Source organism: Talpa occidentalis, unplaced genomic scaffold (genome assembly GCF_014898055.3).
Source record: "Talpa occidentalis isolate TD23 unplaced genomic scaffold, MPIMG_talOcc4v2.1 talOcc4.17, whole genome shotgun sequence".
NCBI classification, from domain to species: domain Eukaryota; kingdom Metazoa; phylum Chordata; class Mammalia; order Eulipotyphla; family Talpidae; genus Talpa; species Talpa occidentalis.
The window spans coordinates 6290816-6315137 of NW_023601754.1; the positions used below are offsets into that span (position 1 = coordinate 6290816).

At 46.3% G+C, this 24322-nt stretch overlaps 1 protein-coding gene across 1 annotated transcript in view; it reads left to right on the forward strand.

Moving 5' to 3' along the window:
• Positions 1 to 24322, forward strand: part of PHAF1 (phagosome assembly factor 1) — a 26117-nt gene continuing 1795 nt past the window's right edge. The window contains exons 1-16 of the mRNA XM_037515844.2: positions 1 to 16; positions 129 to 248; positions 5898 to 5980; positions 9431 to 9514; positions 15063 to 15106; positions 16305 to 16384; positions 16661 to 16755; positions 17327 to 17424; positions 17521 to 17633; positions 20123 to 20256; positions 20625 to 20708; positions 22079 to 22161; positions 22426 to 22469; positions 23018 to 23061; positions 23210 to 23268; positions 23848 to 23920. Of these exons, the coding sequence (XP_037371741.1) occupies positions 185 to 248; positions 5898 to 5980; positions 9431 to 9514; positions 15063 to 15106; positions 16305 to 16384; positions 16661 to 16755; positions 17327 to 17424; positions 17521 to 17633; positions 20123 to 20256; positions 20625 to 20708; positions 22079 to 22161; positions 22426 to 22469; positions 23018 to 23061; positions 23210 to 23268; positions 23848 to 23920 (1182 nt within the window). The 5' untranslated portion in view covers positions 1 to 16; positions 129 to 184. The remainder of the gene's footprint in view (positions 17 to 128; positions 249 to 5897; positions 5981 to 9430; positions 9515 to 15062; positions 15107 to 16304; positions 16385 to 16660; positions 16756 to 17326; positions 17425 to 17520; positions 17634 to 20122; positions 20257 to 20624; positions 20709 to 22078; positions 22162 to 22425; positions 22470 to 23017; positions 23062 to 23209; positions 23269 to 23847; positions 23921 to 24322) is intronic.

Consider the following 24322-nt stretch of genomic DNA (forward strand, 5'->3'; position numbering starts at 1 on the left):
GGGGAGGTGAGGTGAGGTGAGTTAAGGTGCGGGGTTGGGCCGGCGCCGCCGGCGGCCCGGGAGGAGGCGCGAGCAGGGCCCCGCGGGCCGGCGGGCACGGACGATCAGTCGCTGCTTTGTCTCCTCAGCTCGGGTCGCGTCTCGCTGCCGCAGGGAGGCCGCCTCGGCCCGGCGAGCCGAACCAATGCTGGATCTGGAGGTGGTGCCCGAGCGCTCTCTGGGGAACGAGCAATGGGAATTCACGCTGGGTGAGTGCGGGGTCCGGGCCCCCGGGCCGTGCTTCGCTCCAGGGCCTCCCCGATTTGGGCTCCAGGCACCAGATACCCGCTCCGACCGGCCCAACCCGCCGGGCGGTCGCTCTGCCGGGCCCGGACGCCCTCGCCTCGGGCCCGGGTCGGGCCCCTTCCGGGCACTGGTACCGCAGTAATAATAGTAACAATGGCCGACACACCCCAAACACTTCTCCAAGGCCTGTTCCTCCCCTCGTGTGCGTAGTTTTCTCCAGTGTGCCCGCCTTGGCGTCGGAGGGCCAGGGCTGTTGTTATTATTTCCAGTGTGCGAGCTAAATAGCTGAGAGGTGACTGACACCCTTAATCATCGCAGGGCTGTCGCTGTCTCAGAATCGGGTGTCGGGCACCTCGTCTAGGGAGTGAGGAGTGAGTGTGTTAAAGGAACTTCTGACTTGTTTTCCTTCTCGTTTGAATGTGGTCGCTTTGTGGGGTAATCCTAAACCCAGACCTCGCTGCAGGACCTTAAAGGTAGGATGAGTTCAGGGAAATTAACATTTCGTTTGTAGAAAATGCAGTTTGGTTGCTTTGGGGGTGTTGACCAGTGTTCTTCATCCTCCATGTCACTACCTTTACATGCACGAGTAACATTCAGCAACCCCAGTGTGTGTTTACTTTGATGTTCTAGCACTAGGGAAAGGGGGTAGGGAGCAGGTGTTGATGCTGTTTGTGCAGTCCTGAACTTTTGTCACGCTAATTTGGGCTGCTGGACTGAGTCAGCTGCTCCACTGGGCTATAGCTTACCCTTGACTCTGGAAGACTCCACGAAGACAGGGTAGGTGAGAAAAGGGCAGAACAGATTGTTGGTAGGGCTCTGCTAGTGCTGGGTGTCTCCATAAACTGAACTAACTACAAGATTTCTGAGTTGTAGCAGCCAGTTTTATTAAGACAAGGTCTTAGCCAACCATTCTCATAACTTGCACCATGAGCTTCACTGGGAGGCAAATGATATCTTTGCCTCCAGACATTCATCATGCTGATGCTGTTGGGTCTCTAGTTAGGTCACAACCTCCCCTACGCCATCCTTGAGAGCCTTTGCTCACAGCAAGACTTCACAGGCAGAGAACCACAACCATAGCTTCAAACTGTGCTTGATGATGCAACTAGGTTGTGGGTTTCTGAGGTACAGTCTCTTGACCAAGAGTAGTGATTACAGTGTCAGTTAAGACCAGGATTTAACCCAAAAATAATAATAATAACAGGGTGGGAAAGCAAGGCTTCTTCTGTCAACTATTGTTTTGATACCTTAAGTTCCACACCCAACTTTGCCAATTTCCAGGAATCAAAGGTTTGGGTACTCCTTTCAAATTGTCTAAATAGCAACCAAAAACTTTAGGGGAAAAAAGGCATTTCTGTGCATTGGGAATAAAATTAAACCTTGAGACCTCCTAGAGGGAACCTGAGACTTGATGATTCTTTTGTGAGTCTTTAAAGTCTGCATTTTAAAATAGTGTCCAAGAAATGGTGGTCATTTTTCCAGACTTTAAAAAAAAAAAATAGTTACTTTCCCCTATCCGTCTTCTCCCCAGTTCTCAACACATTTAAATTGCAGTTGAGGCCTGTATGTAGGGAAGGGTCTATGAAGTGAATCTGTGATTTAGAATTACAGCCCCAGGCTAGAGAGCCAGTTCTTAATTCAAGTCCATAGCTCTATAAGGTCATTTTCATTTGCCAGATGAGGAACATGCTCAGAAACATAGAGCTAACAAAAATTAACTGACAGGGATTTCCTGCTTCCCACTACTCTGCCCTTCTGAGGATGGGCTCATCATTGTGTCCAGGTTTCTTTTTGGAATCTGTGCAAATACAAATGTATTTAGACCTTGCCATCCTCTGCCTGGTGAGCTCCATCCAGCTTCTTGGCTGCCTTCCTATCCTTTGTGTAACATTGGGAGTTTAAGGAAATGCCAACAACATAGAGCTAGACAAACCTAGGCCAGGAGGAATCCCTGAGTGCCACCAATGACTTGACCAGTGGTGGAGTAAAGACAGTGCAGATTTGAAGGGTTTTCAATGAGACTTGGAAGATGTGTTGAAATGGAGGCTTTTTTTTGAATATTTAAAAATGTCAAAGAAGGTAGATTTAAAGGAGATAACCTCTGAGTTTACTTAAGAGAGACTGGTAGCTCTGGTTAAGGCAGCATGTACTTCTGTGGACTCTGCTTACAAATATTGAAAATTGCGTAACACATGATCTCATGGCCTGAAGAGGGAGGAAAGGATTAGATTTTATTATGAGGTGTAGAGGTTATGTAAGGTGCTGTGGAAGGGGGAAAGAGACTTGACCTGACCTGGGTATTTAGGGAGGACTTCTGTCAACCTGCAGGAGCCGACACTGCAATCTCTGGAGCCAGAGGTAGACACTATAAGTCTGCCTCCTGATTTCTTACCTCTACTAACTCCATAGACTTAAGTCTTCCAGGCAAGTTGGAGAGGGTGAGGGGGAGGAATAGATGGTGTATATAGGGAACTGTAAGCAAATTGGTATTCTAATTAAAGAATGATACACAAAGGAAAGAAGAAAATAGGTCCCAGAGTCCCAGTTCTCTTTGGTAGTAGGTGCCTAGGACACTATCACAGACTGTTGGGGTTCAATGACAAAGATGATGTTGATTTGTAAGGTGTGTTGTGGGCATGGGTTTAGGAAGAAAGTTTGGAGACTGGATTTGGAAAGATGGGGAATGAGAAAGTATCTAGAGATTTCTGGCTTGAATGAATGGGTAGATATTGGAGGTATTAAGTAAGACCCAGATTGAAGAGAAGATAAAAAGTTCACTTTCATCTGTCAACTTTTTATCAGCCTGTAGATAGATACAGGTTGAAATGTACGTCAAAAACTGGGTAGGTGGTTAAATCGGTGAATTGGTTTGGGCAGAATACTGCCCACTGTGGAGACCTGCGAAAGTTAGAGGAACAGCTGGAAGAGTGTTGGTTTTAGATAAAATGAGTTTGTGCAAGGATGGTGGGTTGATAGGCAGGGTCTGTGGTCAGGGACCACCTACAGTTGTGCTAGGCATATTTTGGGTGCTGGGGATAAAGCAGTGAGCAAGGTAAACAATGTTTCTGTTGTCAAGGAGGTATGGGAGATACACTTAGCAGATAAATAAATGGAATGGAATGAAACAGTCAGGAAAGTGAAGTATGAATGAGCCAGATCTGAAGAATGAGAAGGAACTGGCTACGTGAAGAACATGCCAGTAGATTCAAGAAGTTGTGCAAAGACGTAGAGTAGCAAAGAGTTTGACATGTGCTCGTAACAAGAGGAAACACAGTGAATGGTAGCAAGGTGAAAGTAGATAAGGTCCAAAATATTCAGGACCTTTATGTGAGTTAGTACGTTGTTTGGGCTTTATTCCCCTGTAATGGGAAGCCTTTGGAGGGTTATAAAAGAGGTATATGATGAGATCTGTAAGCTATGAGATCTGTACAGTTTAGAAGGCTGGCCATACACTCCACATTCTTTGGAGTTGGGGAACTGTTGGAACAGGGACAGTGCTCCTCCTGTTTCTTTGTCATGCATTTGGTTAGTTCCCTTTGAAGGCCTTTTATAGCCTTCTTTTATCAGCAACTGTGTGAGGACTGCTTTGTGTCTTGCAGGTGGGTTTCTGTCTGCATGACTCAGGATCCAAAGATTCCAAGACCAGGAATTTGATGTGGTTAGGTGGTAAAGAACCCTCCCTTTAGAAACTGACTCGTGCCTTGTGGGTCAGAGAAACCATGTGGCCTTCTCTTTCTTTCTTTCTTTTTTTTTTTTTTTTTTAAGATTTATTTATTTATACAAGCACTGGGGTACAAGCCACAGGCGCGGGAGGGTGAGAGAATTCACCAGAGACAGAGCAGGGAGCAGAACAGACAGTAGGACCAAAATACACTGCTGAGGGGAGCAGCAGGCGAGACAACAGAGGTCTGCCTTGCTATGTGGGAATCTCCCTGGTGGCCGGGAATCAAACTGGCGCTGCAGAGGCTGCGGACAGCTTCACAGAGCTGCGCTCAACCCGCTGTGCCACCGGGGAGGCCCGACCTTCTCTTTCTTGGCACCTAACTGAGCTTATCTGTTTTCTCCTTGTGGGTGTTTGCCCATTTTCTCTAGGAGAGACAGCATATATATTCCTCCATTTCAGGAAAGGCAAAGCTGAGTGATGCTTTGTTCATATTTTGTTCATATTTTCAAAAAAATATGTTTTAAGCCTTGACTGTATGAGACCCTGTACCCTCAAGGCTGACAAGCATACTGTCTAATGTCAGAAGTCAACCTTCTGGCTCCCTCCAACTTTCTTCAAACTATAGAATGGACTATCCAGTGAAGGCAAAAATTGAACTGTTGTTTGAGTGTAGATGGGCCACCAGTATTTAACCTTTTAATTCTTCATGTGTAAGTTCTCTTTTGCAAATCATCTCTTTGAATTGGAGGTAAACTGATCTTGAATGTCAGCCACTGTGCTGCCCTGAGATCTTATGGTAGTCCAGGGCCTCTTCCTCCTTTGCTGTTATTACCTACCCCCTAATCCCCCTGAACAAATACTTATTCAGCAGTCACAGTGTGCTCAGCCCTGTGCTTGGTGCTGGGGCTCCAGAGAGTGGTCAGTAGCACAGGTACACTGTCCTTGTGCTCAGGACACTATGTGTCTTTGTTTTACATTGTCTGTATTTTTCTTCTTGTGGGAAATATAACAGACTCTGAAAGCATACCTTCTGGTATTCCATGTGTGTCCCTGAAGTCTTTGAGGTGTCCTTGGGATTTGGATTTCTTAAAATGGGAACATATACCATTTTATGAGTCACAAGTTCAAAAAACAACTATTGGGACCTCCTTGGTGGTGCAAGGGATTAAGACAAAGCTATGAAGCTATCCACAGCCTCTGCAGCACAGGTTCAATCCCCGGCCACATTGCTGCCCACATGGCGAAGCAGACCTCTCCTGGCTCTCCCACTGCTCCCCTCAGCAGTGTATTTCAGTCAGTCTGCCTGTTCTGTTCCCCACTCTGTCTCTGGTAGGTCCTCTCACCTTCCACACCTCTGGCCTGTACCCCAGTTCTTATATGCACAAATAAATAAATCTTAAAAAAAAAAAAACAAACACCAACTATTAAAGTTCAGAGCATATTTTCTGGGCTGATGTGTAAGGATCCAGTGAAATCTCTAGTAAAAATAAGTTGGTTCAGGTGGACTTGTGATTTTTAACTTTTTAAAAGTTGCGTCATCCTGCATACTCAATTAGATGAGGACGCCAGCCAGAGAAGGAGAGAGGTGGGAACCTTCCCAGGTCACATGTAATCCATGGCAGAGTGAGAACCAGCGTCCCAGAGCCATGCAGTGTGTGCTTTCCTCACTCTGTTCTTTGATCTGTGCTGACTTTGTCTTCTCCAAGCCCTCTGCGTGCTTGCCATCAGGGCAGAAGTGCCCATTTCCAGGAAGCCTTTTGGCATATTCCCTCCTTCCCCTGACATCATCCAGCTGCTCATTGTATTCTAGCTCTTGCTGCTTATTGAACTTGTACTTACTCATATGTCTGTAAACAGCCTCAGTGGCCCCTGCTCCCACCCAGGATCTTACTCCAAGAAGTAATACTGCCTAGCCCAAGTAACCAGGGGTGTTCTTCCTTTATTTCAGGAATGCCACTGGCTCAGGCAGTAGCCATTCTTCAGAAACACTGTCGCATTGTCAAAAATGTCCAGGTTCTCTACAGTGAACAGGTAAGTGGTAGCTGATGTGTTTACTAACAAAACATCCCTATTCAGTGACTCACCTCCCAGAGATGGATGCTGTAGCAGAAGCTGACTGGCAGCGATTACTAGGTCAGTATGTGCAAATGGAAGCATCTGCAGTACTAGGTGATTACCAAGTCCTCTTTTTAAAAAAAGAAAAAAAAAATCTGAAATTGGTCTTGATAATCTAGCGCTGGCGGGTTTGGAAGAACAATTTTTAACTGAACTTGGTTGTTTTGTTTCTGTTTGATTCATTTACTGACTTTAAACCAGGGATTTTTCAGTGGGCGGTCATCTCAGGGACGCTCTGGTCTCCTCAGTCACTGGCCTTCCACTTTTGCATGTAAAACAGCCTTTCCTCCTTCGTTGACTGTTTTGCTTTGTGTTCAGGTTTGTTACAGTGCAAATCTCTAGCTAACAAAGCATGCCAGGCTTGAAAAGCAGCAGGCATAGCTCACCCCTCTAGTGAGATTGATCTGATACTTGGAAACTGCAAAATATTTCTTCCCAATTAGTGGACTTATTTTGCCTTTTTGTTTGTTTGATTTAGGGTGATCTCTATTCAATACTAGTCAGTTACGCCAGGAATTAACCCCTATAGTGTAAATGTAGCATGTACCTTGGAAAGATCTTTTTTCATTTGTTAGATTAACTCCAGAGAAAGACTTTCTTAATAGCACAGTTTTTTTATATTTGTTCTTTTGAGTAAAGTTAGAGATTATTTTATAGACCTTTAGAAAGAGGATTCTTTTCTAAAATGCCATCTCTCTTCCACTTGAAACCTGTGATTCTTCTATGACACACACCAAGTGCTGCCATATGGAGCAGACTTTGTGGTGCCGTATGTGTCACCAGCCTCAGAGAAGAGTGGAGAGCCTGCACAGACCACAGGGTGTCCTCGGGAGCTTTCTGAGACCCTTTAAGTGCCTGCTGGATGTTTTTAGTTCTATTTCTTTTATGTTCTATAGCCAATAACCGTTTATATTTGACATGAAGAATGTTGTAGATTAGCAGTAAGAGGGATTTCTCCCATTCTGACTTAGGGCAGAGGCAAAGTTAAGCCTGTTACCTATACCCAGAGGTTACATCTGCAGTACTGTATCCCATTAGGCGCCTAGTGAGGCCCACGTGAGGGGGTCCTTCTGAGGCAAGGAATGCATCATCTCCAAGCAAGTGCTTGGATTTTCTTGTAGTACCTACCACAGAATAAGGGGCTGAGAGTGGTGAGCAGGGGTTCCTTGTGCCAAGGTGCCAGTGAAGGATGCTGACTTTGAGCAGGGAAATGGGCTTGCTGAGCTGGTATGCTTCCATGCTTGCCTGTGTGCTCAGCATTCAGTTACATCAGGTTTGGGCACCCCAAGAGTAGATGAATAGACTTCAAACTCTCAACCCATCAAGTTTTTTCACTTTTTGTTTTATATGTATATTACTACCTTTGTTGTCTGTTGTTCTGTTATTTGGGTCCAAATAGTCATTTTATTTAGCATAAAGCTCATTTCCTTTAATATCTTCTAAGCAGCTGGGATCAATTAGAAAACATAGTTTTTGAGTCCAGGCCTTGGTTCAGATCCCTGCTCTTCCCATTTCTTCACTGCAAGTTAAAAACCCATCAGGTTCTCCTTTTATAATATGGATTATTCCTTTAGCATAATCTTTTGATGAGGATCAAGAGAAAATGGTTTCAGAGCTCTGATGTGGTACCTCTTAAATGTGGGTGGGTGCTGTTCACTTCTGTCTTCCTTCCCCTCCGTCTCCATGTTTTCCCTCAAGTACAGAAAATGGTTTGGCCCCATTCAGTGCTTCAGAAAGAAGCATTATTATCTGTAGCAAATCACACCTTGGAAATTAGATGTGCATGTCTAGTAGGTCCCATCTCAGAGGGGAAAATGTCAGCAACGAGTAGCAGACAGCTTTACTGCATTGTTTCACATGGAGAGCGTCATAGTGCTGGGTTACTGAAGGGCTTGCTTCAGTACCACATGCTACATATATATTTTAGTTCTAGAGATCTAAAGTACTGATAAAATATTGACTGTGAGGATGATTTGCTTGCTTTTGAAAATTGCTTAGTTGTGTCCTGAATTGTACCAATGCCAGGAAAAAAATGATTAGATCTTGGGAGAGTGTAAGAAAATCCAGAGCCTTCCAGCATTCCTCCCCCAAGCAAGGATCTTGAAAGATGATAAAATGTTGCTTCATCTTGCTTACTGCCATGGATGGCTCTCAGAAACGGAACTGTGTGTCATGTGTTGGCTTCATTATTCTGTTCTCTTCCTTGAGTCCTAATGGTGTCTAGACATCTATATAGACCAACTGGAAAATTACAACATTCGTTCTTCTAGGGTTTGCTAAGCACAATAGTGCTACCTGCCTGTTACCTTGTAAAGATCAGTGGTGTGAACAGGCAACAGTATGAGCTAATTCCAGTAAGCTCTTTGGAGAACATTTCCCCAGTGAGCTCACTTAGCAGCCCCTTTCTCTACTCCTGACTGCCACACATCTGTCATTCACTGTGTTTATCTTGAGAAATTCTCTAAAAGAACTTCTTTAAACCCTCTTGAGAGCTGTGCCAGTTTTAAGAAGGGACAGGGTTTTAGATAGTGGTATTTAGCTTCTGCCATTCAACAACCTGGTTCCAGGCTATAGAGTCTTCAGAGGTTGGGTTCTTGAATCAATTGCATTGGAGCAGACAGGAAGAAAGAGTGCTGTATACTGTACGTGGTACTTTCTGGCCTATTCTCTCTGTCCTCACAGCAATCCTGGAGGGAAATGATGATGGTATTCTCTTGAAGAAACTAGCATCCAGACATTTTGAGAGTCATTTAGAGTCATCGGTGCTGTCCAGTGCCCTGTGCTCTGTGCCCCATCGGGACTGGGGTTGGGGGCAGATGTAGAAATATGACTCCTTAAATCTTAAGGCTTTGGCTTTTCAAAAAAGAAGCACGTGTGATATGGGGTGGTGGGGGGAGTAAAGGAAGGAGTAAAAGTGCCATCATACATGATCAGATCACACGGTACTCCTGAAACAGTCAAAGAATAAAATGTGTTGCTTGACATGGGTTCCGTGTTTCCTATTGAGTTTGGATCCTGGTGTAGGTTTGACAGCAGTGAGCCTTGCTACAGATGTGGGCCCTGGACCCTCAAAAGGAAGTGGCTTCTAGAGACAAGAATAGCTTGGGCCCTCTCCCCCAGTATTAAAGCCGGGAAGAGAGAGGCTGTCAGCTAATACTATGAGGCAGCAATTGTGGGCTGGAAGTAGAGGACACGGTGCCTGCTTGCAACCCTTTGTTTCTGGCTTCCAAACTTTGTTAGTTGGGGGATAGAGGGGCTGCCTGCACTGAAATACCCGCTGTGCATTGCATTTGTGTTTTAAGGCTCTCTGTAGTTAATGGTGTGATAAATTAGTTGTTCAGAATGTGTTTCATTTTTGTTTTGTAGTCTCCTCTAAGCCATGACCTCATCCTTAACCTGACTCAGGACGGGATCAAACTACTGTTTGATGCTTTCAATCAGAGACTTAAGGTAAATATAAATGACAACTAAAGTTCATGCTGGGCTGGTCAGTATGTGCTTGTGCGATGTTTCTGAAACTCCTAAGTTGGAGTAAACCTCTGTGGTTCAGATACCACTATGATGTGGGGGACTGTAGCTATGTCTGTTCCCCTACAAAGAGGGAAGTTTTGCGGGGTGGGGTGGATGGTTGAATAGAGACTGGCACAGACTCGAGTACCAGGCCCTAGAGGTGAAAGGGAGAGTGTTGACAATTTGGAAACAAGCGATGAGAAAGGGGCTTTCGTATGAACTACAAAAACAGATAGAAGCTAAGTATTTAGCATAAATTATCCTGAGAACCTTCTAAAAGGTACTAAAAGTGGGACCAGGTTTATGTATCTTGTTGTTTTACTTGATTCTGGGGTCAAACAATATGACTTGGAAGGTGAAATGCTGGGGCTTGGGCCTTAGCACCACCAGCAACGAGCTGATTCTTTAACCTCTTTTAGGAAACTTAAATAAACAACTTGCTGGTGTGTATGGTTGTCTTAATTGGCGCCTGTTTAAGTCCAGGATGTTTTTAATATACTATTTACAAATGCCCAGGCTTCCCAGGTTAGTCATGTGACACCAGACTCATTGCTCAGAGTCACAAGGCTAAATGTGGCATGGCTAGGTTCTGAAGTTGCCTTTCCAAAACACGTACTGTCTAGTTCTCGAATGAGCTGCTGGGGAGTCAGGACAGAACATGAGAAAAGGATATGTACATGGAATAAGAATTCCTTACTGGTGGTGGTTTTTTAAAAAAGCAGAGTTTGATTGACTGTGATGACTTGGCAGCTTACAAGGCCGTGCTTGGGCCTCCTCATGCCTCTTCATCCTGCCTCGCCCAGGTCTGAGCAGCATCCACTGATTCCCAGCTCCACATTGCTTACTGTTTTCAGGCATAGTAGATGGAAGGCTTTATTACAAAGACTGTTCTCCAGCCTTTAATAAAGAAGTGAGTCTTTTTAAAAAAAAAAAAACAGAATTGAATGCGAGCATTCTTAGCCCTCTGACTCGCCGCTCCTTATGGACTCAGTCATCCTATCTTCAGTGTGGCTTCATCGCAACATAGGGAAAAAGTAATCTGGAAATGCCTTTTCAAAGAGTTCCTTGCCTTTGGCTTGGCAAATCCACTTTAAGGCCTCCCTGGCCTTAAATCCACCAGGGCCTCCCTGGTGGCATAGGGGTTAAAGTCTCAGCACTATCAAGCTATCACCAGCCACTGTGGCATGAATTCGGTCCCTGACCAGGGAGCTAACCCACATCTAGCACAGCAGACCTCTCCTGTCTCTCCTGCTGCTCCCCTCAGCAGTGTGTTTCAGTAGATCCACCTGTTCTGCTCCCCATTTTGTCTCTCTGAATCCTCTCACCCCCCGCACCTCTGACCTACACCCCAGTTTTGTTTACATAAATAAATAAAAATAAATCTTTAAAGAAAGAAACAGGAAACACAACCCAAAAAAATTAAGGGGAGGGTAATATTGAAAAATGCTTATAGCAGGATTTTTCATAGTAATGGAAAGTTGGAAGTAAACTAAATGGCAAGCAAAAGGGGATGGCTAGGTACCCCATAGAATCACAGCATGGTAAAGACAATATATATTTAGTGACTACTCAGTACATGTGACATGTTAACCCCATGGATGAGTGTTTCCCATTTTCTGATTTAATCTTAACAAACCTGTGAATACTGCTTTTGCCAGTGAGACAATGGAAGGACAGAGGATAAGCGGTCTGCCTGTCACTAAACTGTTAACCCTGTATTATCAGTCTGTGGTGACTGACCACTGGGGATGGAAATGGTTTAGGCTCTGTTGGTTGATATAGGAAGAAGTGGCAAAAACACCCTTGTGTGAGTACACGGTGTGGGAATGGGAAGTATAATTTCTTTTTTTTTTTTTTTTTTAAGATTTATTTATTTATTTATTTATTCATACAAGCACTGGGTACAGTCAGAAGCGCGGGAGGGTGAGAGAATTCACCAGAGTCAGAGCAGGATGCAGAACAGGCAGAAGGACCGAAGTACACTGCTGAGGGGAGCAGCGGGCGGCAGGAGAGGTCTGCGCGCCATGTGGGACCCTCCTCTGGTGGTCGGGGAGCAGCCGGGGATCGAACCGGCACTGCAGAGGCTGCAGGCAGCTTCGCAACCCCGCGCTCAACCGCTGCGCCACCGGGGAAGCCCCTGGGAAGTATAATTTCAATGGGAGGGGGTAAAATAGAACCCCAGAAGAATGTCTGTCATTTGTGGACTCCTTAAGAAGAGAGAGGGGACAGATTTCTTGCCTGCCTGTGACTATACAGGCACCTCTCTTTTTCTTTCTCCATTTCCTAATAAACCTGTCCTTTTAAAATGTTAAAAAAAAGAGAGAGAGGGCCTCCCCTGGTGGCGCAGCAGTTGAGCACTGGGCTGCGAGTCTCTGCAGCATCTGTTCGATCCCCGGCTGCTGGTGAGGATCCCACATGGCGCGCAGACCTCTCCTGCCGCCCGCTGCTCCCCTCACCAGTGTATTTCGTCAGTCTACTTGTTCTGCTCCCCGCTCTGGCTCTGGTGAATCCTCTCACCCTCCCGCTTCTCTGACTGTACCCAGTGCTTGTATAAATAAATAAATCTTAAAAAGAGAGAGATTGGGCCCCTTCCTGAGCCTCTGGAAACTGTAGGGGAGCAATTCTTCAGGTTACCTTGCTTGGCGCCAGCTCTGACTTAATGCATCTACCTTCCCCTCTATTCAAAAACTTCAGAATCCTCTTCTCCCTGATGTGTCTCCTGAAGTTTCTCCCCACTTTGGCCTGTAAGAGAGCCCGTTGGGATTAAGACTTCACAGGTCACAGTGTACCAACACCTGTCTTTTCCTAGCTTAGCTGCTGCTCTGTCTCCTCCTCTAAGGAAATCAAGTCCTTTTCCAGCCCAGAGGTGGAAAATCTTGGACTTCAGACTTCCCTGACTACTTGTCCCCATGGCCCAACAAACTCCATGGGCTAGAACCTGTTTGTTGATTCTCTTGGTGACGTGAGGGACTCCCAACATAGCACCCTAGCTCACCGTCCACCATGGCCACTCTGCACCCTTGATTAACTCTGCTCCACTGCTGTCCCATTGGGCAGGCAGGTTGAGGTACTTGTAAGTGTTGGTCTGGGCTGTTGGCAGGTGAGTAGTTGACAACTTGCTGGTGTGTAAGATTGTCTGACCTTACTGACAGGAAGAACACCCTGGAGACCCAACCCCACAGGATGAGTGAGGAGAAGCCCTTGGGGGTTGGTCATTGGCCAGCTGAAGGATTAGCAGTCGGGGTGGCAGAGTCCATCTTCGTTACACAAGCAGGGCTTCTCTCTGGCTGAAGTTTGAGGCCCTCTGCCAGTAAAAGCCCTGGCGTGCTGGTTTGGCATCGTATGCTGCCTTGCCCGGGCTTTCTGAAGGAGACACTGGATGTCTCATGGTCATACTTACCCCTTTGTTCTTCCTTGTATGGCCTCTCTTCACATGTCTTTTGTACTTCCAAGTTCCATATTTGCCCCATAGCTAGTTTGCAGCCAGGCTGGCCCACCTGATACGTGTTGAGCACATCCCCTGAGCAACCTAATGAGCCATACTCCCAGGGGTTTTCCTTAGTGGGGACACTAACACACTTCATACACAGATAGTATAGGAAAGGGCTGGCTGAAGTGCTGTGGTGGTGCAGCAGAGAGAACAATTCTTTGCAACAGGCAGGATAGTTGTGACACAGTCAAGACATGTCCAGCTTATTCAGTATTGAGATCTCTGAACAGAGTTAGGAACAGTGCTGTCCAGGAGTGAACTATGTCCCAATTTTTATGGCAGTGCTATGATGCCCCTGCACCCAATGCCCCACAGCCCCTTTCAGGTTCAGGCCCAGATGGTCAAGACAAACAGACATTGTGCCTATTCTGCGTGTGCCTCTGCAATGAGAGCCAGCCACGCTGCTTGCTGCCAAGCCCTTGGTGCCATTGGCACCAAGGGCTTGGTAGCACTAGTAGCTTGAGTGTTTGATGCCTTTTCCTTTGTCTCGTTCCTGAATTTTTGGCATTTCATGAACTTCATGACTTCATAAGCATCCTAAGATTCTCCAGGTTTAACCAAATGCCCTCAAGGGTATGTCTAAAAATGTCACAATTGTCCTAAGCTATATGACATATTTTCTAGCAGGATAGACCTCTCCCTCTGTTTGTTTGTTTAATAAACCCCCAGTATTTTTTTTTTTTTTAAGATTTATTTATACAAGAACTGGGGTATAGTCAGAGGTGCAGGAGGGTGAGAGAATTTACCAGAGACAGAGTGGGGAGCAGAACAAGCAGACGGACCAAAGACACTGCTGAGGGGAGCAGCAGGCGAGGCAGGAGAGGTCTGCCGCACCATGTGGGTTTCTCCCTGGCTGGCTGGGAATTGAACCTGCGCTGCAGAGGCTGCAGACAGCTTCACAGCATGGCACTCAACCTGCTGCACCACCAGGGAGGCCCAACCCCCAGGATTTTGAAGCTATTTTTGACAGTGGTTTGGTTTGGAATTTTAGAATGAGGCAAGATATGAAATAGAAGGAACGGGACTCAGTATCCGACATTACAGCCTTAAAACTGCATGAAGTTTTCTGTGGAGAATTTTGCAGGGATGATATATGCAGTCTTCTGTACAGCCCGCAGTAGATTAGAAATAAGAACCTGGGCCTCCCGGTGGCGCAGCGGTTGAGCGCTGGGTTGCGAAGCTGCCCGCGGCCTCTGTGGCGCCGGTTCGATCCCCGGCTGCTCCCCGGCCACCAGAGGAGGGTCCCACATGGCGCGCAGACCTCTCCTGCCGCCCGCTGCTCCCCTCAGCAGTGTACTTCGGTCCTTCTGCCTGCTCTGCTCCCTGCTCTGGCTCTGGTGAATCCTCTCACCCTCCCGCGCTTCTGACTGTACCCAGTGCATGTAAAAACAAAACAAACAAACAAATAAAATAAATAAATAAAACATGCCTCTATAAAAAAAAAAAGAAATAAGAACCTGATCCAGAGCATCCACTGGTATCTATTGAACAGCCCATTGGAGAAGGGGAGGTTTTGGTGTGTGTGGGAGGTGGGGAGGGTAATATGTTTTTCCTCCATATGCTTTGGGGGGGGAGGGGAATGTAATGCGCAGTGCATCGGGGGTGTTTTTTTTTTTTAAGATTTATTTTTATTTATGTACACAAGAACTGGGGTGTAGGCCAGAGGTGGGGGTGTGTGTGGGAGGATTCACCAGAGACAGAGTGGGTTGAAGAACAGGCAGATCCACTGAAATACACTGAGGAGAGCAGGGGGGAAATCAGGAGAGGTCTGCTGAGCCATGTGGGTAGCTCCCTGGCCGGGGATCGAACTCAAACCTCAATGGCAGGCACTAGCTTGATAGTGCTGAGACTTAACCCCTGGAGCCACCAGGGAGGCCCATTCAGAGGTATTTTCAGTAGATTTTCCCCCCCTTTTTTATATAATTATAAAATTATATAATTTTTTCTTCAACTAAAGCGTATTTACAGCGCTTCAACATTTGATTTTTTAATTTTTAGGTGATTGAAGTATATGACTTGACTAAAGTAAAGTTAAAATACTGGTAAGTTTTCTCCCCTGTTGGTACATATCAAGACTTGGTGTAAATGGACTTTATCTTCTACCCTTATTGAGTTAGTAAAGGCTCCCCATCCTCAGCAGTTCCAGGGTTACAGTCTAGGGCCATGATTTCCTCCGGCAGCCTCCAGCCTCTACTCAGTTTCTGAGAGGGAAGGAAAGGAACCCTCACTAGGAACATGCTGACTTCCCAGGTATTGACTTAGTTAATCCTCATGACAAGCAGGGCCTCTGCTTAGAAGTGATCTGACTGTCTCCTGGGTCAGCTGCCCAACCATGCACAGCCTTCCTTGTACCTCTTTGTGTTTTCATGGACAGCAGAGGTGGAACAAGCGAGATGCGTCTCCAAAGCATATGTTAAAGAGAATGCCAAAGAGATCACTATTTGCTAGCCAAAACCTGCTTTTTAAAATGAAAATGGGAATGACCTGTATGGTAGGTACGTAAATATTTGAGCACCCAGTATGGCAAGGCGCTGTTAGCATCTAGAATACTCCACGTGGGCAGCTCTCCTCCCCAAACTGCCCTTTTGTATCTACACGGGTGTCTTTCTTCTTTCCTTCTCCTTTTCCTAATAAGCCTGTCCTTTGAGAATTAAAAAAGAATACTCCATTGGGAAGCTTCCTTCACAGACTTTCCTTTCCCTTTGGGGAGGATGTGAAAGCCCCAGTTCCTAGAGCACACGCAGCATGCTGGTCGAGGGGTGGACACGCGAATGTGGACTGTACCTCTGGGACTTTGGGCAAGTCCTTAACCTCTTTGAGCATGTTTTCTCATCAGAGAAATGAAATAACGTGGCTGCTGGGTGAGGAAGACGACACAGGGATTCCGTCAGCAATGCTACTGATTAAAAATATATATGTTCTTGATCTTTACGCATCATGCTTTATTTCCATACTCATTGTCTGAACTCCCAAGACCACTCCTTGAGTTTTTTGTCATTTGCTTGGGATCCATCTTTCTCCTGCCACCCCATCATTCACGTCAATAGGCTGATCTGCCTGTATCACCTCAGAAGAATTACTTGCTCCAACCTCCATAATTTCTCTTACTTAAAAAGTCCTTGAATTAAGCTTTTATTTTTATGTAATTGTAGGCTTATCTGCCTGTTTAAGAATAACCCTTCCAGCCACATCTCCCATGATCTGCAAAGCCTGGTATTAATAAATAACTTTCTTTTTCAGTGGAGTGCATTTTAACTCTCAGGCCATAGCTCCCACCATTGAGCAGATCGACCAGTCTTTCGGTGCAACCCATCCTGGAGGTAAGCCAGACTGACCCATGGCCTTGGGTCCTCAGGGGCAGCCCATAGTGATAAAACTGTTGTCATTCCAGCTCTAACCCCCTAAAGTCAGTTTCCTGTAGGACTTGGGGGTTGGCACTTGGTTGTAAAGCAAAGTTCCTCCTTCTTATTTTAAACTTAATAGGTCAGTTTAGAAATGAGACACAAGGAAAGTGTTGCCGGTCATTACTTTTCACCAGGCTGATTTGTGTTCACAACTTCTGGTGCCACTCAACAGTGTCCTCCCCTCTTCTACAGTGTACAACTCTGCTGAGCAGCTCTTCCACCTCAACTTCAGAGGACTGTCTTTCTCTTTTCAGTTAGACTCATGGACTGAGGCTCCCAAGTATGAGGTTGGTCCTTCACTTTCCCTTCACCAGTGCCCTGGTGACATGGGCCATAAGACAGTGCCATTGGGGGAGGTTGGATGGGCACCCTTCCTTTGGTTTCCTCATCTCTGAGAGCTTCAGGGCCAAGGGGAGCAGAATAGGTGGGATTTGATAAAAACAAAGTTCAAACTGGCCTTTCCACTGCAGAAGGAGGCCTAGTCATTTTTAGTAATAAATCCTGTTGTGCCTTGCTTTAAATCTCTTAATCATTGTGGTTTTTCTCAATGGCCTAGAATTTAAGAGTGTTTCATCTTTGCTTTTAGCAAAGTGTTCTCTTCATCTTTAGGCAACAACATCCTTAGGGTTATGAATGATAGCTTTTCATAGGGCTTACATTTTATTAAAACAGGCATTCCTACATTTTCTCACTAATAAAGGAAAGAAAAACAAAATTAAAGATGAATTTGCATGGATGGGGGGTGAGTTTATTGATCCAGGTACAGGTTTGACTGTGCTTTGGCCAGTTCTTAAAGACCAGGAGTGCTGGGGAAATGCCAGAGATTGAACCACCAAATCTTTTGACCTGTGTTTGCAGCCCAATTTTGCCCATGGTCTAGCTTCTCTCCAGATACCCCACGGAGCGACTGTGAAACGAATGTACATCTACAGCGGAAATAGCCTACAGGATACCAAGTATGTGGGAGGGGGACTTGAGCTAAGATCCATGCTTAGGCCCTGGGCTCCCTGGAAGGGAGGGCAAAGCCTCCACTCATTCTGTGCCTGCCCCAGGGCTCCCGTGATGCCCCTGAGCTGTTTCCTGGGCAACGTATATGCTGAGAGTGTAGATGTTCTTCGAGATGGAACTGGACCTTCAGGTTTACGACTTCGCCTACTTGCAGCAGGTCAGTTCCTGAGTTTGGGGTGGTGGAATTGGAATCCCCATTGTTGTCCTTGACATTCTAAAATCCCACACGCTTAGAGACAATGTGGAAGATAAATGTTAATGCTTAAAGTTTTCGTTTAATCTTGTAAAGGGATGATACATGGTCTTATTATTAGCAAATCTTAATAAATGACAGGAGCACTGCTTCCCTCAGTGTGTACATTAGCCTTCCATGTTCCTCTATGGCTTTCTGTGATTTCCAGGCTTCTTCCTGGAGATAAATCTGGTGGACTGCAGTCTGTATTCCATTCCCCTCCTCTCCACCCTTAATTCCCAGTTCTCAGTGTGCTGGCTGGAAGGACTTCTTGAATTGTGGTTTAACCACACCCTGCTGAGAGTTTTGATGACTGAACAAAAAAAAATTTTGCTGCCTTCAGTAGCTGATCTCACCAGGATCTGCGCCTCGTTTTGTGATTTTCTTGTACTTGGCCAATCTCAGCTACTTTTGGTCTTAGAAGAACAGGAACCTCCCATTGGAGTTGCCACCATAAAGATGCTCTTGAGCTTTATTTGGTTTTTGAGAGAATTGAAAGATCAAGTGATTTGGAATCTTCTCATTCAGGAAGCATAGTTATTTGAAAATACAGGGTTGTCAAAGATGGTACACCGGGGCCTCCCTGGTGGTGCAAGGGGTTAAGTCTCAGCACTGTGAAGCTATTGGCAGCCACTGCAGCACGAGTTCGATCCCTGGCCAGGGAGCTACCCACATGGCACAGCAGACCTCTCCTGTCTCCCCGCTGCTCCCCTCAGCAGTGTATTTCAGTGGATCCACCTGTTCTGCTCCCTACTCTATTTCTGGTGAATCCTCTCACCCTCCCCCCTCTGGCCTACACCCCTGTTCTTGTATGCATAAATAAATCTTTAAAAAAAAAAAAGATGGCACACTCATCTCAGACGAGTCAGGAAAGTCTGTTGGGGGTGAGGTTCTTAGCCAATTCTGACTCCCACCTTATAATGTGTACTCCTAACTGCTCACGTGGTCAGTGGGGAAAACATTTTAAGTCAGTGTCTCCCAGGTTGCTGGCCAATTCAGTGCTCATTGAGAGTTTCCCAGGGCAAGCCAAATGGTAGCTTGTCTTACCTGACCCATTTCTTCCATATGTTTCCTTGTGGAGTATGATTGCAATGATGCTTTTAGTACAGAAAGTCAGTTCAACTCTCTGGTTTCCCACAGTGATTTATATGATGGCTCACTCGAGGGAATCAGAAATTAAAATGGTCTCCTGGAACTAAGGGTAATTTTACTTGAGTAGGCTTTAAGCAGAGTGAGACAAGAAGACTCACCAGTGAAGGGCCCTTTCCTATAGCTACATTTGGACATATGCTGATGGCTGGTACCTGGAGACTGGCACACAGTCTAGCTTGATGGGGCTTTCACAAGTCCTGCAGGTCACCTGGGCTGCCCTAAGCCCCAGGACTTATGGACAGAGATTAATGTGAACTGTGCTTTTTCCAAGCCTTAGTTAATTTAAACACAGCCTTTGCTGCTCAGTGTATAGATGAGGTATTTCAGATTTTCGATCACTGAAGTCATCTGTATATAATAAATGGATTGTTGTACATGAAAAGGGCTTTGTCAGCTATGCAGACTAAGGAGTGTCTGTGGTTGTGGTACCAGGAATTGTAGTCTCGGCTTCCTTTTTTATTTTGGGCAAAACAAGGTGTCTTCCCATCCACAAAATGGGGGAAACTTTACTGTTTGTGTGTCTTATTACACTTCTGCAACCACCTCTGTGTATGTATAACCAGAACCATTTCTAAAATATATTAGACAAAGTCAGGGTTTAGAGATGATTCCCAGTTACAAAATGTTTGGCAAATAGAATGGTTTATTTTTCCTTCCACTTAACCTGGTTTGTCACTTTTGAGTATTAGTGGTCTGTTGGGTGTTTGTAAAATTAGTGAGTGCGTTAATGGGTGCTGCAGTCTTGGCTCTTTATATAGAGTAACCTTTAAGTCCAGGCTCTGCTTGGGGCCTGGCACTGAGAGGTACCTTTGAACATAAATCCTTGCATCTTGTCAGGACCTGGAAAGTGGCAAGAGATAACAGCACCCTGTATATACTTCCATAGCACCCCCGTGCTGTTTATTGTACCACAGTCATATGATAATCTGATTGGAATCTTCATGCCATAGCTCCATTGTGGGCAGAGACCGCACCTGTTTAGCTCACCATTGTTTCCTCAACATATGGCAAAAGGTCCTAGTGCCTCATAGTAAGTAAATATTTGGGTGAGTGAAGTTTTCAGAACTGCATACCACTTTGGTGGGATTGTATGAACCTGGCATTACTTTGAGTAGTGTCTCAAGCCCTGGTGACCTTGTATTTCTGTTTTTGCCCTTCAGCCAGACCTGATAATGCAGTAGGCTGCCAGTGGCCGTTCTGGTGCCCCAGGGCTGCAGGGTCTCACACTCTGATGCAGGACCATTCTCCCTTGTTCTCTGCAGGTTGTGGACCTGGCCTTTTAGCAGATGCCAAGATGCGGGTATTTGAACGCTCAGTGTATTTTGGTGATTCCTGCCAAGATGTTCTTAGTATGCTTGGCTCTCCACACAAGGTCTTCTATAAGTCAGAAGACAAGGTAGGGGGATGTATTTATAAAGTGGATGGAGGCTAGCTCTTACTTTTTGTAACCAACATTAACATTAAAGAAATAAAGATATACTACCTGCTATTTTCCCATAGACCTTTTTCTGTTTAAGCAGATGGAGAAGTAAATGTAAAGCTCTTTTCTGACCTCTGTTGGTCATAGTGCCTTGTCATTCCTTGGACACCAGAACCCAGTCTGTAGTTGACACAGCCGGTTGGATTGGTCAGCCGCGGTAGCTGGGACTCCGACACTCTCGCTTACCAAATAGCTTAATGTTATATGAGGAACAAATTTTGAAAATTTTAATATGAGGGCTATGTTGAGGGGTAGATTTTAATTTGTTATTTTTTTCCCAACAGATGAAAATTCATTCTCCTTCCCCTCATAAGCAAGTTCCATCCAAGTGCAATGACTACTTTTTTAACTACTTCACTCTCGGAGTGGTAAGTTGTGATTCCGCAGAGAAGTTGCAGTGGACAGTGCTCTGTGTACACATGCAGCTGTGACAGTGCTTGGCATCGGGGAACCAGCCCCAGCTCCCTCATGTCTTGACTTCTCTTTTGAGAGAAATAGGTGGGGGCTATGGGACTCAGTCGGGTTAAGATGTTTTGGGAACTTTGTTTTGCCGACCATGGGAGTCTTTTGGAGTAACAAAACAGACTAAAAAGCTTAAAGACAGCAGGAGTGTGCTTATTTATTTTTAGGGGATCACCCCAGACAGAGGCGTAACTATAGCCCAGTGCCCTGGGTCTTCTAAACTTTGAACCTTTTAGGGCTTGAGATTCAACAGCAACAAAGAAAGTGTAAGTTCCAGGGGCCTCCCTGGTGGCGCAGAGGTTAAAGTCTCAGCACTATTAACCAATCACCAGCCTCTGCAGCACAAGTTCAATCCCCGGCCAGGGAGCTAACCCACATGGTGCAGCAGACCTCTCCTGTCTTGCCCACTGCTCCCCTCAGCAGTGTATTTCAGTATATCTGCCTGTTCTGCTCCCCACTCTGTCTCTCTGATGAATTCTCTCAACCCCCATACCTCTAGCCTAGACCCAAGTTCTTATATGCATAAATAAATAAAATAAACCTTAAAAAAACAAAAAAAAAAAGTAGGTTCCAAAGAGAGAGAAAAGCAAGACCAGATCTGCCTGTGTGGGAAAGACCAAACTGGAACCAGGAGTAGTGGGGTAGTGGCAGTGGAATCATAAACTTAAAGAGGTGGTGGCAGGAGAGCTGGTACTTTTGTAAGCTGGACCTGTATTGGGTTCAAGGGTCAGTGATAATAGGTGTCTAGGAAGATGGGGCAAATGGACCAGCCCCAATAGCACATAGTGAAGCTGGTAGGAGAAGGATAGAATAAGGGATCACACTGGGGACGCAGGCCTGATTGCTAGCTGCTACAGAGAGCGCATAGTGGAAGCCAGAAGGGTCTGGCAGGTCATAGCATCTATCCTGAATACCAAGGGCCTTGAGCTACTCCGAGTCACTAGGTGGTTCCTGAGCCTTCTTGGTCAGGGACGAGTTCGCTGATATGTTTAAGTTCCCAAGCAGTGGGAGCTGTTCTACCCTGTGCCTGATAGGCCTACTGGTGCAAGGTTTGGATTTGAGGATGCCTGTAAGTTGTTGGTAACTCCTGACTGAAAATGTCTGGTTAAGGCTGCTTCCCGCAGCTGTCTCCTTGACTGTTGTTTGAGAGAAAGCTGTTTCCCGCCAGCATCCCCATTTAGAGGGGGTGTGTCCCTGAGTTGGACTTGTCCTTGAAAAGGCCCCTGCCCTGCCTCAGTCACTTGCGCTACTTGGTCATCCTTCTTGTCTATCCCAGGACATCCTCTTTGATGCAAATACACACAAAGTGAAGAAGTTTGTCCTACACACCAACTACCCTGGGCATTACAATTTTAATATGTGAGTATGCCTTTACCTGCCTCTCTGAGAAGTGAGCTTTGGGCTGAAAAATCTCCCAAGAAAGAGAACTTATGACTTTGGATGTTCAGGTATTTATCTATACCTGAATTCTTGCTAATTCAAGGGATCTAAACACTTACTGAGCTTTACTTCAGGGCTTTGGGCAGATGTGCGTGATTCTGTTTTTCCTGGGGTGCAGGGTTGAGCTGTAGGGATGATCTGGTCTTCCAGAGAAGCCTTTATCCATCTGCCTTCTCTCCCTAGTTACCACCGCTGTGAGTTCAAGATCCCACTAGCTATAAAGAAAGGTGAGTAGCGGATGTCCTCAAGATAAGGATGGGTTTGGAGTCTGTCTCATGGTGAGAAGGGACAGGGGTCCAAGCAGAGGTGGTGAATGTCAGGGCTTTGGAGCCTTACCCACCTGCTTCTGCCCAAAACTCGGCTTCTCTGGCTTGAACTTCTTACTCTGGGGCCTGCATTATTCTTGGTCTAAAGTCTCCTGTAGACCTATAGGAGGCTCTCAAGGTCTTTTTCTGTGACTCTGGAATTGCTGATCACTCGAGTGGAGTATCCTATCTATAGATCATCCAGGTGCTGCCAGCCCAGCTTTGACTGCTGCCCGCTGTGATTAGTGCAGCTCACACCTGACAGGCCTCCCTTCCTCCATCTACTTTCCCAGGAACTCCAGGGCAACCCGTCTGCCTACCCTCTTTACTCTAAGCCCAGCGCCAAGGGTGGCCAAATCTGAATTCTTCCTAGGGTTAGGGTCACAGGTGGGCTGAGTCATCTGCCTGAGCAGGTGTGGAGCTGAATCCAGACTGAGGCAACTTCCAACCACCCTGTGTTCTCTTTTCAGAAAATGCAGAGGGTCAGACAGAAACTTGCACAACCTACAGCAAGGTGAGCCTCTTTTCCCACCTGACACAACCTGAAAATAAGGTGGACATGAACCTGCCAGCAGTCTGGGACCCATGTCCTCTGGGCCAGTCTTTGGTCATAAGTGTGGTCAGGTACCTGCTAACCCCCTGCTGCCTCATCCCTCTTGCAGTGGGACAATATCCAGGAGCTCCTGGGCCACCCTGTGGAGAAGCCTGTTGTCCTGCACAGGTGAGTGACTGGGAGGTTGCTGTCACTGACCACCCCATCCTGCTCCTCACATCCCAGAAGCCTAGGGAAGCCGAGCAGTGGTTATTGCTTAGAAATTATAGACGTTTCTAAATATACTTCCCAGTCCGCTCCCCCTTCTCCGGGGTGGAGCGGAGCAGTAGGACTGGGGCGGCTGTTCTGCACCTCCCGGGGACAACTCCCCCACTGCTAGATGTGGGGACCCTCTCACTCTTAATTATTAGGAAGTGAGGGGATTTGGGTAACTGTCCTGGGCTCTTTTATCCCCCTGAAAGGCTCTACCTGCCAGTCAACATCCCGTTACCTAGTTGCCATGCCTCCTGGGGCGCTCTCCACTCTGGTCCCCTTGAACAGTAACATTCTGTGTCTCATTGGGCTGTGCAGGATTCAGAGCTGAGGAGGCCTGTGGCTGCATAGGCGCTCACGGGCCTGTGTGGGAAGCACACATGGACTACAGTCACAAGGGACCACTAGTCAGTAGCTCCCCTTCTAGACGGGGCTGGGTGCCCTACCTGGCCTGGCATATGTCTGCGCCTCTAACGCTGGTTTCCCCTGCCTCAGGTCCTCCTCCCCAAATAACACCAACCCGTTTGGCTCCACATTCTGCTTTGGTCTTCAGAGGATGATCTTTGAGGTAAACCCTGGGGCTGAGCTGTCAGTCATGGTAGCGATAGGCAAGTGATTCAAGAGACTGAGAAGGGTGAACAGTCCTGCTGGGCGGATTACTCCCAGCAGCCCTGTCTGCGGAGAACCTGGCCTGCCCACATTCAACAATGAGGTTTCAGAAGTTAGGTTGGGGAAATTTGGGGTTACAGAGGCTAAAGCCTCTCTATAAAATAGTGGAGTAATGGAGATCCCACATTTACATCTGAAAATGCAGATACTGAGAAGGGAACCACAGGGCACCCAGGGGTGTTGGGGGCCTTGGAATGCCATGAAAATGATCCTTCTGTGGGTGAGTGGCTATAAAGGTCCCCCCTGACTTGTAAACATAGTCTGTGCCCCTCATTTCTCATCTGGATGCTACACCTTCAGC